Genomic DNA, 17,152 nt, shown 5'->3' on the forward strand with positions numbered 1-17,152 from the left:
TGACTGCATGGCCAAATTCCACTCCAACTTGATTTTCAAGTTTGCTGATGATACCACCTTAATGGGTCAGATCTCAAACAATGACGAGACAGACGACAGGAATGAGATAGAGAATCTGGTGAACTGGTGCAACGACAAAATCTCTCCCTCAATGTCAACAAAACAGTAACTTTATTGCAGTGTTAATGTAAGCCTACTTGTGACAATAAATAAAACTTTAACTTTAGTCGTCGACTTCAGGAAGATTAGTGGAGAGCATGCCCCTCTCTACACTAATGGAGAGCTTCAACTTTTTAGGTGTTCAGATCACCAACAACCTGTCTTGGTTCCCCCCATGCCAACACTATAGTTAAGAAAGCCCACCAACGCCTCTACTTTCTCAGAAAGCTAAGGAAATTTGGCACGTCCGCTATGACTCTCACCAACTTTTACAGGTGCACCATAGAAAACATTCTTTCTGGTTGTGTCACAGCTTGGTATGGCTCCTGCTCTGCCCAAGACCACAAGAAACTACAAAGGGTCATGAATGAAGCCCAGTCCATCACGCAAACTGGCCTCCCATCCATTGACTCTGTCTACATTTCCCACTGCCTCGAAAAAGCAGCCAGCATAATTGAGGACCCACGCACGCCAGACATTCTCTCTTCCACCTTCTTCCGTCGGGAAAAAGATACAAAGGTCTGGGGTCACGTAACAACCAGCTCAAGAACAGCTTCTTCCCTGCTGCTGTCAGACTTTTGAATGGACCTACCTTGCACTAAGTTGATCTTTCTCTACACCCTTGCTATGACTGTAATACTACATTCTGCACTCCTTTCCTTCTCTACGTATGGTGTGCTTTGTCTAGCACGCAAGAAACAATACTTTTCACTGTATATTAAAATGTTACAATAATACAAAGAACAAAGAAAGTTACAGCACAGGAACAGGCCTTTCGGCCCTCCAAGCCTGCACCGACCATGCTGCCCAATTTAACTAAAACCCCCTACCCTTCCGGGGACCATATCTCTCTATTCCCATCCTATTCATGTATTTGTCAAGACGCCCCTTAAAAGTCACTACCGTATCCGCTTCTACTACCTCCCCCGGCAACGAGTTCCAGGCACCCACTACTCTCTGTGTAAAAGATCTGCCTCGTACATCTCCTTTAAACTTTGCCCCTCGCACCTTAAACCTGTGCCCCCTAGATAATAAATCAAATCAAATGTAGGATGCAGTATTTCAGCTGCTATATTGTTTTTTGGGGCAAGAAAGATCCAATGGAACCTAATCCCATCTTTAAGATTGATTCCTACGGAAGAACAAAATACACAAAGCCATTTTGCATAAAGTGGCGATTTTCAGGAATTCAACCATAATTTTAAATGAGACTTACTGTACAGGAACGCAGTGACAACTGCTCTGCACACTCCGACTTTTGTTGACCTGCTGAGATCTTTGTTGTCAAATACTTGCTGCATAGTTTGTAGAAGACTGAGCTGATCTGACATTTGATTTCCTTATCAATTATGGCCTTTCGAGAGGGGTGGCTGCCAAGGTATGGGAAGTGCTTAACGAATTCCAGAATCTCTACTTCAACATGTATCTGAAGTGGCTGATCAGGTGTGGGTTGATGTACGAGTTTAGTTTTGGCTATATTCAAGAACAGAATGAGTTTCTTAAAAGCAGAATTGAAGAGATCAAGAGTGTTTTGCAAATTCGGTGCAGAGTGAGCAACGACACTGCAGCCATTTACAAACTGTAGATCATGTATATCGATGGTGATCAGATGGAGGTTAAAGAGTTTTCCATCTCGATGATATTTAATACTGACACCAGAGGACAGTTGATTGTTGAGGTGTATAGCCATTGTCGGGCAAATTGTAGAGTATGGGAGCTATCACACAGCCTGACTTGACCTTGGTCTGGATTTTGAAGCTGTCTATTTAAGGTCTCCCACTCATGACAGTTGCAGTCATATTATCATGAAGCAATTAAAGGATTGTGATGAAGTTTATTGGACATCCAAATCTTTGGACGCAATCCACAGAGCCTCACGATTTACTGATGTTTTGGTTAGGTCGTTGACTGCAACGGAGAATTTCTGCTGTTGTTCGCGATGTTTTTCTTGGATTTGTTTGGCAACAAAGACAATTTTGGAAGTTCCTCCGAAAGGTCGAAAGTCACACTGTCTCTGTGGGGATTTCCTCAGCCACAGGAAGTAGGCGATTCAGGAGAATGTGTGTCAGGATTTTCCCTGCTATGGACATGAGTGAAATACTTTGATAGTTCCCACAACATGATTTATTTCCCTTCTTGAAGATAGTTACTTTTGTTACATTTCTGAAGTCTTTTTCCTCCCAAATCTGTAGGACATGTGTTTGGAATCTTGATGTGCGCATAAGTCCGCCAACTTTAAAACCTCAGCTGGAAACCATTGGGACCGCAGACTTTGTCGTTTTTCACCTATTTGATAGCTTGTCGCAGCTCTCTCATTGATGGTGGTTCACCATGGATTCTACCACAGGCTGGGAGTTTCAACTGCCACTATGGATTCACAGTAGAGGAACCATTCAACATGTTCTTTCCAAAGTTGAAAGATTGCATTATCATCCTTAAACAGAGAGATACATTCCTGTGGGCAGAGAGGATTTTGTCCATTCCAAGAGTGACAACAATTCAAAAGTATTAATTAGCTGTGAAGCATTTTGTAAATCCTGAGATTTTGAAAGATACTCTTTAAGTAATGATATTTTTAATGTAGGTTGGTTACATGACTGATGGCAGAATAATCGCTGTGGAGTTGACCTGTTACTGCAATGGAGGAAATGATCTGGATGCCACTTTAGAGGTAAGTTCCAATGTGATCAATGCCAGCGGATGAGCCATTAACGAGCTCAGTGGTGATAGGGAGAATGAGGAAGATTAGGGGATTAACTTTTTCAGAGAGGAAACACAGGGAAGATGGGTTGAATGACCTCCTCTGTGCAGTGGGGGGCGGTATTGATTTTCTTGGCATGACTCCCATTACCTAACCAAGTTGGTAATATCTGCATCAAGGCTGGGCTACCATGCACAGCTCCTGGCTAGCATTTTCATCTTTGAAATCCTAGGGTGGCTCTGGTGCAATTCCATCAGTATTGGATATTGCCCTGAGCGAGGGACAACTATGCAGGAACCCCAGAGGATTTTGTCATCTTCAACACTGAGCTCATCTTTCTTCGTCCAGTAGTGTTTTATTTCATCTGAGGGTTGTCCTCTGAATCCCCATGCAGTATTCATAGAATCATACAGTGCAGAAGAGGCCCTTCGGCTCATCAAGTCTGCACTGACACATTAGTAACTCCTGAACTCCCACCTAATCCCATCTGCCAGCACTTGGCCTAAGCTCTGAATGTTATGACATGCCAAGTGCTCATCCAGATACTTTTTAAAGGATGTGAGGCAACCCGCCTCTACCACCCTCCCAGGCAGTGCATTCCAGACCGTCACCACCCTCTGGGTAAAAAAGTTTTCCTCACATTCCCCCCCCAAACCTCCTGCCCCTCACCTTGAACCTATGTCCCCTCGTGACTGACCCTTCAATCAAGGGGAACAGCTGCTCCTTATCCATTCTGTCCATGTCTCTCATAATCAGTCTTCTTTGTTCCAATGAAAACAACCCAAGCCTATTCAACCTCTCATAACTTAAATGTTCCATCCCAGGCAGCATCCTGGTGAATCTCCTCTGCACCCCCTCCAGTGCCATTGCATTCTTCCGATAAGGTGGTGATCAAAACTGCACACAGTACTCTAGCTGTGGCGTCACCAAAGTTTTATACATTTGGGTGGCACGGTGGCACAGTGGTTAGCACTGCCCGGGTCCTAGGTTCAATTCTAGCCTCAGGTCACTGTCAGTGTGGAGTTTGCACTTTCTCCCCGTGTCTGCGTGGGTTTCCTCCGGATGCTTTGGTTTCCTCCCACAGTCCAAAAATGTGCAGGTTAGGTTGATTGGCCATGCTAAATTGACCCTAGTGTCAGGATTTGCAGAGTAAATGTGTGAGATTACGGGAATAAGGCCTGGGTGGAATTGTGGTCGGTGCAGGCCCGATGGGTCGAATGGCCTTCTTCTACACTGTAGCCATTCTATGATTCTACAAACATGATTTCCCTGCTTTTGTAATCTATGCCTCGATTGATAAAGGCAAGAGTCCCATATGCTTTTTTCACCATCCTACTAATATGCCCTTTCACTTTCATCCTACTAACATGCCAAGGTCCCTTTGTTCCACAGAACTTCCTAGTGTCCTACCATTCATTGAACATTTTCTTGTCAAATTACTCCCATTTTTCAGGGTTAAATTCCATCTACCACTTATCTGCCCATCTGACTATTCTGTCTATATTTTCTTGTTTTTCTTATGTTTTATAATTTAGACAGGACTGGGTCCTTTTGTGTCCAGTCCTTGATTTGCCTTGCAGATACCAGCAAGGTGTCAAAAATTGAGGATCATCATGGACTTCTTCCACAGCAGGTGGTGAAGGTAGATTTCTGGGTAGTGGCAGGCAACTCAGTGTATTGGTGTTAGCTATCTAGGTCCCAGCATGGTGTGCTAGGCGATATTCATAAGACATCAGTAACAAGGCCGATGCTGTATCTGGGCAGAGGCAATGGAGTATTGCCTTGCCTTCTTTACAAAGTCCCAGCAGTGGTTTATGATCAGTCACTATGAAGAAGCATCTACCTTAGAGGTTTTGATGGAACTTTTTAACGCCGAAGACAACTGCCAATCTTCTTTTTCGATCTGGAAATACCTCCGCTCAGCATCTGAGAGGGTACTAAATAGATGCGCAACAGTCTTCTCTGTCCCATCTCTCCAGCGATGTGCCAGTGCTGCTCCAACCCTGTAAGTGGAGGCATTGCATGTCAAGATAAGGTCCTTTTTGGGGTCAAAATGAGTCAATAAATTAGAGGACAAAAGTTGCTGTTTAACTCTGTTGAAAACCTCCAGCTGTGGCGTCCCCAAAGGCCATCTTTGATATTTCCGTAATAGAGCATGCAGGGGGCGAGCATTGACGTTAAATTAAGAATAAACTTCCCACAATAATTCACTAACCCCAGGAAAGATTTCAATTCTGTGGGGTTCCTTGGAGTTGGAACCTCCTTAATGGCCCTCACCTTGTCTTCCACCGGATGAAGGCCCTTTCCATCGGCTCGAAAGCCCAAATAGATGACAGCACTTGCTTGGAAGACACATTTCCCCTTTTCAGGCATACCCCAAACCCTGAAAATCGGCATAACACCTCTTCAGGTTCATTAGGTGTCCGCGTTCTGAAGTTCCTGTGACCAAGACATCGTCCAGGTACACCATTACCTGAGGTAATCATTGGAGTATGTTCTCCATGACCTGTTGAAAAATGGCAAACAAAACCCCGGAGTGCAGGCAAGTGTACTCATATAGGCCTTTGTGCATACTAATTGTTACATACTTTTGGGAAGGCTTGTCCAATTCAAGTTGGAGATACGCGTGGCTCATGTCCAACTTTGGAAATGTTTGGCCCCCAGTTAACCTGACACACAGGTCTTCGATCTGGACATTGGGGTATCTGTCAAGCTTAGAAACCCTATTGACTGTAAGCTTATAGTCTCCACAAAATCGGACTGACTTATCCAGATTAAGGACAGGAACAACAGGTATGGCCCACTTTGTGAACTGTGTGAGTCTGATGATGCCCAGCTTTTCCAGGCATTCTAGTCCTGACTCTACCTTTTCCAACAGGGAGTATGGAACTCGTCTCTCTCTAAAATACTTAGGCATAGCATCAGGGTTGATGTAATTCTTAGCTTTGGGTTCCCCTTATTTTCCCAAGTCCTTCTTGGAAGACTTCAGGGTGCTTATTGGTGACTTCATACAGTATCCCCCGTGCCTAGCCTAAAGATCTCCAAGCAGTTCAGTTTGATGCGTTGGAACCAATCTCTCCGCATGAGGCTAAGTCCTTGTTCCTGTACAATGGTGATTGGAAGTCAAGCCAACTGCTGCCTATAGGTCACTATGGTCGCCGTGGTGCCTTTTATCTGCAATGGTTCCCCTGTGTAGATGGCCAGCCTGGTTTTTGTGTTTTCTAAAATCAGGAGCTGAATACCAGCCCAGAGGCAATTAATAAATCTACTCCCTGATAACGGAGACCGCAGCCCCCTTATCCATTTTTAATGGGTGGCCATTTACTACCAACTCCACCATAATGAAAGCAATTTTTGATGTGGAGATGCAATTTAGTTGCATTATCCCTGGTTGTGGTTGTACCCCGGTATGGTCCGGTATTGGCTTTGCCCTTTCCTTGAAATAGCATGCCTTTTGACTGTCCCTATATCTTAATCTCGATTGTGGTCTCCTGCAGCACTTGCAATAGTCTGTCATCTATCATGTACAACCTTCTGGAATAGTCTGTCCCTGACTTCCCTTGACTGCCTGGTGATGCAACTCGGCCTCCAGCGCTGCCAGGAATGCTGAGACATTTTACTGATACCATTGTTCTCAGTTAAGGGATGAGTTTTGCATGAGGCCCCTCCCCCCATCGGAGAACACCGCTATCTGATGTTTCTTGTAATTCCTTTCTCCTTTCTCTGCATTCTCCAATGATAGAACTATCTCAATGGTTTTGCCAATAATTCTTTTTGGACTGTCACCTCATTAATTCCACAGACCAGCTCATCTCACAACATGTCGTTCAGAGGTGGCTCAAACTCATAGAGCTCTGCCAATTTTAACAGCCTGGTCAGAAGTTTGGTGAGATTTCCCAGGGGTTCACCTTGCTGTGACAGTCCAAGGTGGAATTTTCCGATGAGATTTGGGGAAGGTTGTAATCTCCTGAACCTGTCACTACTCCACTCATGGGTCAGCTCCTCCTCTCACATGCATGGATTTCAAATATAGGTTCATTATTTTAAGATGGGGAAAGCCATATCAGCTGTTCATCTCTTTCAATTCAAATGTAACCAAGTTTCCTATTAGAACCTCAATGTTTTCCTTCTATTTTCCTCCTTTCCTAACTTTGTCCCCTTTGCATCTTAAAGTGTCAAGCATTATTGGGGAATGCCTGTCTTCTAGCATCCCAGCCAAGTGGCCATTCTTCATGTTTGAAGCCAACACGATCCTTAAGTGCAGACAATATCAAAACTAAGTCCATTCCTGTCCTCCCATAATGCTGTCAAAATAGAGAAGGATATTGTTGAAAGGAATCTTAGTTCAACAGATATGGCTAATGCAGAGTAGCCATTAACAAAGCAAACAGTGGCAATGATCAAACAGTTTGGGGCTTTGGTCAGACTATATCCTGAGCATTGAGTCTAGTCCAGGTCACTGAGATGCTGGAGGAACATTTATTTACTGGAGGTGGTGCAGAAAAGAGCCAGCTGATCCCTTGCAGGAGGTCCTTGGTTTCCTCTGGCACCTTATATGAATGGTCCACTTTCATGTGTGCCTGGACAATAAGTGTGCAGAATATCCACAGGAAAATCCCAGTGAGCCTGACCCTGTCCTCACCAGGAATTACTGTATAGTCATCAGAATCAGTAACTCTGCCTCAATTCTTTTACAAACTGTACAGTCCGGGGGTGCAGAGGCCAATGGAATGCCACACCCCACTCATTTCCCAGCTGAGTCCTCTATGTGATGCACTTTCCACAGTACTCCTTTCGAGTGAGAATCCCACATAAAAGATTAAGGCATTAAGGCTCTTGGTACATGATATCTGCCAGGTTGAAAATGAGGTGACAAGATAAATCAGGAATTGGTTATCTGGATGACATTAAGCTTGAGTCATTGCCTGTTGATTGCAAGCATGGAAGACTCAAGAGAATGGAGGAGTGGTCTTGTGGTCCTGTGAAAGATTGAGTTAGAATAGAGAGTGTATGAGGAGGAGGGTGAGCGTGGGAGAGATATTTGAAATTTATAAGGAAGTGGCATGATGGCAGGTCCCTGGCACTGCTGCTTCACAGTGCCAGGGACCTGGGTTTGATCCCAGCCTTAGGTCACTGTCTGTGTGGGGTTCATATGTTCACTCCGTGTCTGTGTGGGTTTCCTCCGGGTGCCCTGGTTTCCTCCAACAGTCCAAAAATGCACAGGTTAGGTGGATTAGCCATGCTAAATTGCTCCTTAGTGTCCAAAGAGGTGTAGGTCAGGAGGATTAGTGGGATAAATATGTGAGGTTATGGGCATAGGACTTGAGTAGGATGCTCTTTTGGAGAGTGGGTACAGACCCGATGGACTGAATGCCTCCTTCTGCACTGCAGGGATTCTATGAAAAAAGGAAAGCTTAGAGGATTATAATATTGTTAATAAAAGAGTAAAAAATTGAGGACTCAAGTCCACATCAGCACAAAATCAACCTGAAACTCCACTGCAAAGTGAGGGAATGCTGCAATGTGAAAAATGCCAAATTTCAGAAGCGACATTAAACTGAGGTCTCAACTGTCCACTTGTGGATGTTGAGGATCTCAAGGCATTATTCACAGCAGAGCAGGGGCATTCTCTCTGGTGTCCTGCATTGGCATTCCTCCCCTAAACCATATCAATAACAGATTAACTGGCCACTCATTGCTCCTTGTTTTACTTCAACGGCTGCTGTATGTGTCCACAAGGGAGTATCTGCGCTTCAAGTCCTCTCATTGGACTGTGAAGCTTTGGCATACCATGAGGATGTGATAAGGTGCCACCTAAGTCCATTCTTCAAGAGTGCTGCCTATTGATGTCAAGATTGTGTGCTGTTCTGGAGAGTCAGGCTAAGATTAATGGAAGGAAGTAGTGGTAGCATGGCCCCTTGGAGGGGGCGATCCGTGAGGGCCATATGATCGGGTCGGACTCTATGGAAAGTGGGCAGGAAGCCAAGCCAATCAAGAGCAAGGGCCCGCATCCTGGCTGGGGAGGAACCGCAGTGTGAGCCAGGGAACAGAGAGTGTGGTCATGTCTTCAGATCTGTCAGAGCATTGCTTGTACACGCATATATATTGTTGATAATAAATCCTTCTTGACTTCAAGTCACAATGGGTCGCCTTCAAAGTTATTACGGAAGTGTATATTGGATAAAATATAGAGAGAAAACAATTGTATTGGTTTCTTGGTGACAGATTCTGGAGCAGGCCCTCTTAAACATGGACAGTGGCTATTACATTCCACACCTCCACCTGACTGGCTTCGCTTGCAAGACTAACTTGCCATCCAACACAGCGTTTCGTGCTTTTGGACAGCCCCAGGCAATTGCTATTACTGAGAGCTGGATAACAGATGTGGCTTCTAAATGCAATCTTTCAGCTGAAAAGGTAAGCAATGAAAGGAAGTCTGTCTCTCCTTGTGCACCAAACACTCTCCCTCAGCTCTCACCTGGGGCCTCTGTATTCTCCTGTCAACTGCTAGTGGAATTGTTCACAAAATGGGCAAAAGCAGGCCATTTGATACACGATTCACTTAAGTGATTTTGGCTTTTGGTTAATTGAATGACAAAGTGCACGCTGAATGCTGTCCATGCTGGTGAAGGAGCCCCTCCCAAGCCCCCGTGATTTTCAGTCCCATCTTCATTTGCATTCACCAGGCAAGCTGCAAGGTGCAAAAAGGGAATCCCAATGTAGCTCATCAGCTGAAACCAGGCTGGAACTGTTACCAGGCAGTTAAGTGGCAAGTAACAGGTGTTGCATTTGCCAAGGGTAGGTATCCTGGGGCAGCAGCGGCTGTGTAAGGGTTTGGGGTTTGTATCCCTTTAAGGCAGGAACAGACTTGGCAGCAAAGCTTTGTTATGAATTGACTTTATCAGACAAAGACAGAGCAAGTTCATTAAGTTATTGGATAAAATATGTCAATAAACTCAGGCAGTGCCTTATGGATTATACTACCTATGGACACACATGCACAAATGGTTTCTCTCGCAGCTTTGGTCTTTTGGTCTTCAAGCCTGTTCCCCTTTTTCCCTTCTATTCTGTCTTGTTTGTTTTTTCTATGGATGGTCTCTCCACCACACAAAGACAAGGAGAGGTTATTTTTAATCCTGCCTTTTAACCAATGAACCCCTCCCTTGCCCTGCTCCACCGGAAACGAGTATAAATCAGGAGAAAATGAGGGCATGTAATAAAAGCAGTACATTAATCTTGGGGGGACTTTAGTCTTCGTGTGGATTAGGAAAATCAAATTGGGAAATATAGCCATGAGGAAGAAGTTTCCGAGAACAATATGTTCTAGGGATCAGGTTACTTTGGACTTGATGTTATGTAATGAAGCAGGTTGAATAAACAATCTCAGAGTAAAAGATCTCCTAGGAAGCATGACTATAACATGGTAGAATTTAGCATTCTATTTGAGAGTGAGAAAGTTAGATCAGAAACAACTGTTCTAAACTTAAATAAGGGTAATTACAAAGGAATGAGAGCAGAGTTGGCTTGAGTGGACTGGGTAAGGTGTTTAGCAGAAAAGATAGTTGACCAACAATGGCAGTCCTTTATGAAACTACTCATTGTAAAGATATATTCCAGTGAGGAAGGAGGATTCTAGGAAGGGGATAAATCAACCATGGTTAACCAAAGAAGTCAAGGATAGTATTAAAAAGATAGTAAAGATTAGTGGTAAGCCAGAGGATTGCAAAAGTTTTAAAAACCAACAAAAGATGACCAAAAAATAATAATGAGGTAGAAGATAAACCATGAGGAGAAACTTGCAAGTAATGTAAAAATGGACAGTAAGAGCTTCATTAAATATATAAAAATAGATAGTCCTAAATGAATATAGACGCTTAGAGATTGAGACTGGGGAAATAATATTAGGGAACCAGGAAATGGGAGAGGAGTTAAACAAATACTTTGCATTAGTCGTCAGTAGAAAATACTAATATATTTCTAAAAATACTAAATAATTGTTATTGCTGATTTCCTGCAAACTAACCACAGGAGACTCAGAAGATTATGATCGCTTAATTCATGCATATGCAGGGAGAACATTACCTCAGAGAAGAATCTCTGAGGCAGACTCTGATGTTTACATGAAAGCTCCATGTATTTGTACAGTGAAAAATCACGTAAGCAGTATTTTGCTTTGAATTCCAGTATTGGCTATTTTAGATTCATGTTAAACAATTTACAGACACCGCAGGGCAGGGTATCTGTTGCTCCAAGAATTATCTGTCTTCCTAATCTCTTGTTCCCAGGTTTGGCCTTACATTGGGTTGAGGTGGTATGGAGGTGGTATGGAGGTCACTAGGCATACGAGCTAGCTGTTCACCCAGTCTTTGTCTTTGTTTATATCAACATGGTCTTTTCCCAATTGTGTAATTTTACTTAAACTTTCTAATAGTTTTACATCGATTCTTTAGTCCCTTGTGATGAGACATTTAACCTTTATAGTAATGCCTTAATAACCCATACTCACTATTTTCCCTAAGAAATTGTTGAAATAAACCATATTAATTATTTCCCTCCAACACTAATTAAAGGCAAGGGGCAAAGGGAGAGGAAACAAATTCTAAAACTATCACAAGAGGAAAAAGTACTAGTAAACTAATAGGGTGGAAGGCCGATAGGTCTCCTGGACCTGATGGGTTGCATCCTGGGATATTAAAGGAAGTAGGGACAGAAATAGTGGATGTAATGGTATTAATCTTACAAGAATCCCTAAATTCCAGAAAAATCCCACAGGATTGGAAAACTGCCAATGTAATTCCCTTATTCAACAGAGAGGGAGACAAAAATCAGGTAACAATAGGCCAGTTAGCTAAAAATTGCCATTGAGAGTCCATTATAAAGGATGTAATAGTAGAGCATTTAGAAATGATAACATGATCAAGCAGAGTTACCATAGCTTCATGAGCTGACACATTTATTAGAAATCTGCGAGGTGGTAATAAGCAGGATAGATAAAGGGGAATCAGTAGGTGTAACATAACTGGATTTCGAAAAAGTGCTTGCTAAGGCGCCATATAAAAGGCTACATAATGAGTTAAGAACCTATGGTGTTAGGTAGTATATGGCATGGATAGAGGATTGGCTAACTAATAGAAAACAGAGTGAATACACTATTGCTAAGCTTATGGATGACAAAGATAGGTGGGAAGGCAAATGGGCAGGATGACACAAACTGCCGAGTTTTACATCCGCGTTACACCCATTACCCTTAGCGGGAAAATGCCGTAAAAACGGGCGTAAAGCAACTAGCGTGAATGGTGCCCGTTTTTGCGCCAATTCCCCCCCCCCCCCCCACCCACCATGGGAAAAAAATTGGCGCGATCGGGAGATTGCCGAAAATGGGTGAGATGTCAATTTAAATGTTTTTGCAAGCATCATCATGTCGTTAGTGTCACTCCAAATCGATACATCTCACCTGCCTTTATGATCGCGTTCTCTGCAGCCAGATCGGTCTGGAAAATACCTCTTCTATAAAAGTCGGATTCTTTTATCTTTTGATCAGTGGGGGTGAGCGAGGAGGTAAGTCTCAGCTTACAAATTGCTCCGTGCTGATCAGAGGTGGTTGTTTCGTGGCGGCCATGTTCCATTTTGGGTTGGGGGGCTGCTGCGAGTGTGGGGGGGGGGGGGGGTGAGGCTGTTGTTCATCATGGAGTCCAAACTCGGACTTTCAACACGGGACAGAGTACAGGAATGAGATAATCTGGTAAACTGGTGCAACGACAATAATCTCTCTCTCAATGTCAACAAAACGAAGGAGATAGTCATCGACCTCAGGAGGCATAGTGGAGAACATGCCCCTGTCTACACCAATAGGGACGAAGTAGAAATGGTTGAGAGCTTCAAGTTTTTAGGTGTCCAGATCACCAACAACCTGTCCAGATCCCCCCATGCCAACACTATAATTAAGAAAACACACCATCGCCTCTACTTTCTCAGAAGACTAAGGAAATTTGGTATGTCAATAGTGGAGTGGTGCTTGACATTTGGTATGTCAGCTACGACTCTCACCAATCTTTACAGATGCACCACAGAAAGCATTACATCACAGCTTGGTATGGCTCCTGCTCTGCCCAAGACTGCAAGGAACTACAAAGGGTTGTGAATGAAGCCCAGTCCATCACGCAAACCAGCCTCCCATCCATTGATTCAGTCTACACTTCCCGCTGCCTCGGAAAAGCAATCAGTATAATTAAGGACTCCACACAGACCGGACATACTCTCTTCCACCTTCTTCCATCGGGAAAAAGATACAAAAGTCTGAGGTCACGTACCAACCGACTTAAGAACAGCTTCTTACCACTGTGCAGAGATGGCTCGTGGGGTACCCGCTTTGGACTTGGCTGATTACGCCTGTATAGAGGACTGAGAATGAGACGGAGATCCGATATAATGAGACCCACATTGCCAATAGTGGAGCGGTGCTTGTACCGCTCTGGCGGGGCCCTCCAAGATAGCCCCCTGATATCGTCCTACATTATGGTGGTGTGCTGTGCCCTACACAACCTAGCACAGCAGCGAGGAGACCTTCTTGAGGAGGAGGACATGGAGGCAGACCAGCTGGGGGTCACTGAGGAGAAGGCCACTGAGCAGGAGGAGAAGGAAGAGGAAGAGCAACACTACCTAGGTGCTGAAGGGTTGGCGACAGCCAGGGTTAGCCATGCGAGGGCGGCCCTGATCAATTCTTGTTTTGTGCAATAGGAGGCTGTGTTGGCTCTTGTGGGTTCTCCTGCCCCCTGGAGTCCTACAATCTCCTGCAACATTGTAACACCAGAGTGGTGGGCCTGGGGACGCTGAGTTAGTGAGTTTCTTTGGCAGGCAGGAGGGTGATGATGACTTGCTAAGCACCATTGTGATGATGCCCTGGTGCAAAGTAGTCTGACTTACCTGTGCTCTACATGCATGCTGGCACCTGCACCCACATCTGGGCAATGGGTAAGGGATCACTAAAATCCCATACAGGGCCCTGGAGTAGGTGGGGTGGGGGAGGGGAGGGAATCTCTCATGGATTCTGGGGATGCCAATGGCAGATGCTGTAAGTCACTGCCAATGCATGCCACCCACTGTAGCCAGTGATTTATTTGAGCGCCTTCATTTTCTCAGTGACACAGTGTTGAGGGCCTCCCCCACTGACATCAACATGCAGGGTCCCTCCGGCAACTGTCAGGGTAATAACGTTCCTGTTAGAAGCTAATCTGAGACAAATGAGTCACAGGTGGGTGGTGAAAAACATTTATTGGTGACAATAAAAGTGTTTTATTGATAAGTGCTGACATAAAAACCTGTGAACAGGAAACATTGAAATGCATACTCTATCTACCTAGTGCTGCCCTTCAGCTATGCTATCTTAGTACCACTACAACTTCCGAGCTTTATGTGGCTTACCACGGTGTCTCCCCAGAATGTACATCGGAGGTGGAGTTGGCTAGCTGCCTACCATGTGCCATGACCTGTGATGCCCTTGGCGAGTGTCCTCTGGAGGGCCAGGACCTTGAGGGCTCTGGTCAACTTCCAGATGTCAGGGACGTATCCATGACACCCTCTTCATCCCGCTGCCCCTGAGATGCCCCAATGTCAGGAAGGGAGAGTCAGAGGTGTAGCCACATACGCAGTCTCCTGGCTGGAAGGTCCCGGCACAGGCTCGAGCCCTTCCTCTTCCCTCGGAGTTCCTGTGGGCCCCTGGGTCACTCCATGGGGCGGTGCTTCTGCAGTGAGCTCCAGAAACTCTGGCGTCACCTGGCCCTGCCAGTCCCGGAGGACCACCTGTGTTCTAGCCATGGTGGTCGAGCCCTCTGTATTGGTCACCTGAGTTGGGGGGGGCCACCTGTCAATGGCATCAGCAAGTGCCCTCTGAGACTCGGCCACACTCTGCAGCCCCTCAGCCATGACCCTCTGTAACTGGGCCACATTCTCAAAGGCTGCAGCCATCACCTGCTGTGTCTCTGCGCGGTCCCGCTGAGTCGCCTGCAAGCTCTCGAGCCTATCAGCATGGGCCACAAAATCACAAGAAGCCTGTTGAGGCCCTCAGCTGTGGCTTGCTGTGACTGGGTCGTGGTTCTCTGGGACTCCGGCATGGCCTGCTGTGACTCAGCCATCGCTTGGAACCTGCCACTCATGGTGAGGATTGCCTGCCCCAAGCTTTACACCGAGGACTCCATCCTTGCAGTATTGGCCTGGGAACCACGCAAGACAGGCAATAACTGGTCCACCTGAAAGTTTTGGAACTCCTCCCAACAGCCTCTCAGTAAGTCCAGTGTCGCCATCAACCCTTCCTGCATTCCCAGGCTCTGTTGCTGCATCTCCAACAGCTGAGTGAGAAGTGATCGCACAGGCCCAGCATGTAGTCTCCGGCAGATCCAAGCGTGCCAGAGGCCTTGGACCTTCCCTCCTCCACCTGATGTACATGAGCAGATGTTTCACGCGCACCAGAAAGTGACCCAGATACCTCGGCACTAATTTGACCCACCGATGTGAGTGTCTCTGGGATGGTGAATTGCGGGGTGGAAGCTGACGGTGCTTGGGGGTCAGGGGCTGGAAGCATGCAGAGTGCTGGGGGTGGGAGGATCATTTCGGGAAAAGATGCTGGATGAGGTTAAACACTCAACCTTGCTGCCCGGATTAGGTCATTCATTTTTTTCCGGTACTGCTTCCCATTTCTCCGGGCCAGTGACCTGGCACTGAGACACGTGGCCACAGCCTCCCAGGCTGTGTTTGCATCGCTTCCCCTGGGACGACGTTCTGCTGGAAGAGGATGTCCCACCTTTCCTCCAGCAAGCTGTGCAGGTCTGAATCAGAGAATCTGGGTGCTGTCTTCCTCGGGGCCATTTCTTCCTGCACTGCCTGCCTGTCTGTCCATCCTTGGGGTTTTTATGGAGCTGCCCCTTGTGAGGGCAGTTCAGCTGCAAGCAGTTTGGGCGAGTCAAGTCTTAAAGCATTCTAGTAAGTTTAATGTAGTTTGCCTTGTTACCTTGCAGGGGAAGCCAAAATCAGCACTTGCAGGTGTGTTGATGGGGCGGGGGAGGGAGGAATTTGTGCCTCTGTGATGATCATGGGCAGGGGAGAGAGGGTCATGTCAGGCAGCCATCAGGCCAAAGGGTTGATGTGGAGGCCATGTGCAAGTGAGTCCGGTGGGGGGGGGGGCACACGGGGGTCAGGGAGGGCTCTGATGTCCTTGGGGGAGGGGGAGGTGGTATCTGGCCCAGGAGGGTTCTGCCAGGAGAACTGATTTATTTTTCACTTTTTCTGCGCATGCGCAGTTTGTGGCTCCGATCTGAGCTGCTGGCAAGTTAAGCTCCACCCACTGTCTCTTGTGGCTAGAAACGGTCTAGCCCAAAATTTCAGAGACAGAGTGCATCGGGAAAATTCACCCGAAAAACGAATCTGGAACTCTCCTATTTTCAGACTTGCTGGACACGTAGAAAAATTCTCGTCAAATTCCGCCCATAGGGTGGGATTCTCTGACATGTTTCTCATGGACGGTATCTTTTGGTCCCACTGCTGTCAATGGAATTTCCCATTGAATCCACCCCCCCCCACGCCAGGAAGCCAGAGGAGGGGTGCATCATCGGTGGGATCAATAGATTCCACTGGCAGAAAGGGTCAGAAAATCCCGCCCATAGGATTCTCAAGGGGCTTGACAGGGTAGATGCTGAGTGGTTGTTTCCCCTGTGGGAGAGTCTAGGATCAGAGGGCATAATCTCAGACTAAGGGCTTGCCCATTTAAGATAAAGATGAGGAAAAGTTTCTTCTCTGAGGGTAGTGAGTCTGTGGAATTCTTTACTGTAGAGGGCTGTAGAGGCTGGGTTCTGAAGTATGTTCAAGGCTGAGATAGATTGATTTTTAATCAGTAATGGAATTAAGGTTTATGTGGCAGGAAAGTGGTGTTGCGGATTATATCAGATCAGTCATGATCTCATTGAATGGCAGAGCAGACCTCGATGGGCCGAATTACCTACTTTTGTTCCTACGTTTTACAGCCTTATGGCCCACAATAATGCTTGCCTTTGCCAGGCCTCCTCCGTTCCATCACTAGTGGAATAGGTTGAAGTGAACTCAGTACAAGCTTCAACCAGTTCCTCCTTAAAATGGTAATTAGTGTCCTGATCAGGTGAAAAATATGGTCACTTTGCACACCTGGTCACCAGATGCTTTCAAGACTGCATTGCTCTCATTCTAGGGCTGTTAATCACTTGCCCAAAAGGAAAGAGCAGTTTAAATTAACCTCAAATTGTTACCAACTGATATTGGGCAGTTATC

The 17,152-nt window shown here is 45.8% G+C and overlaps 1 protein-coding gene across 5 annotated transcripts in view; it reads left to right on the top strand.

The window, feature by feature from the left end:
• Window positions 1-17,152, top strand: part of LOC144504089 (aldehyde oxidase 1-like) — a 190,488-nt gene that overhangs the window by 136,213 nt on the left and 37,123 nt on the right. For all 5 annotated transcript variants that reach the window (XM_078229257.1, XM_078229258.1, XM_078229259.1 and 2 more), the window contains 2 exons: window positions 2,744-2,830; window positions 9,086-9,277. In XM_078229257.1, coding sequence (XP_078085383.1) covers window positions 2,744-2,830; window positions 9,086-9,277 — 279 coding nt within the window. The remainder of the gene's footprint in view (window positions 1-2,743; window positions 2,831-9,085; window positions 9,278-17,152) is intronic.

The sequence above is a fragment of the Mustelus asterias genome, chromosome 14 (genome assembly GCF_964213995.1).
Source record: "Mustelus asterias chromosome 14, sMusAst1.hap1.1, whole genome shotgun sequence".
Lineage (NCBI taxonomy): Eukaryota > Metazoa > Chordata > Chondrichthyes > Carcharhiniformes > Triakidae > Mustelus > Mustelus asterias.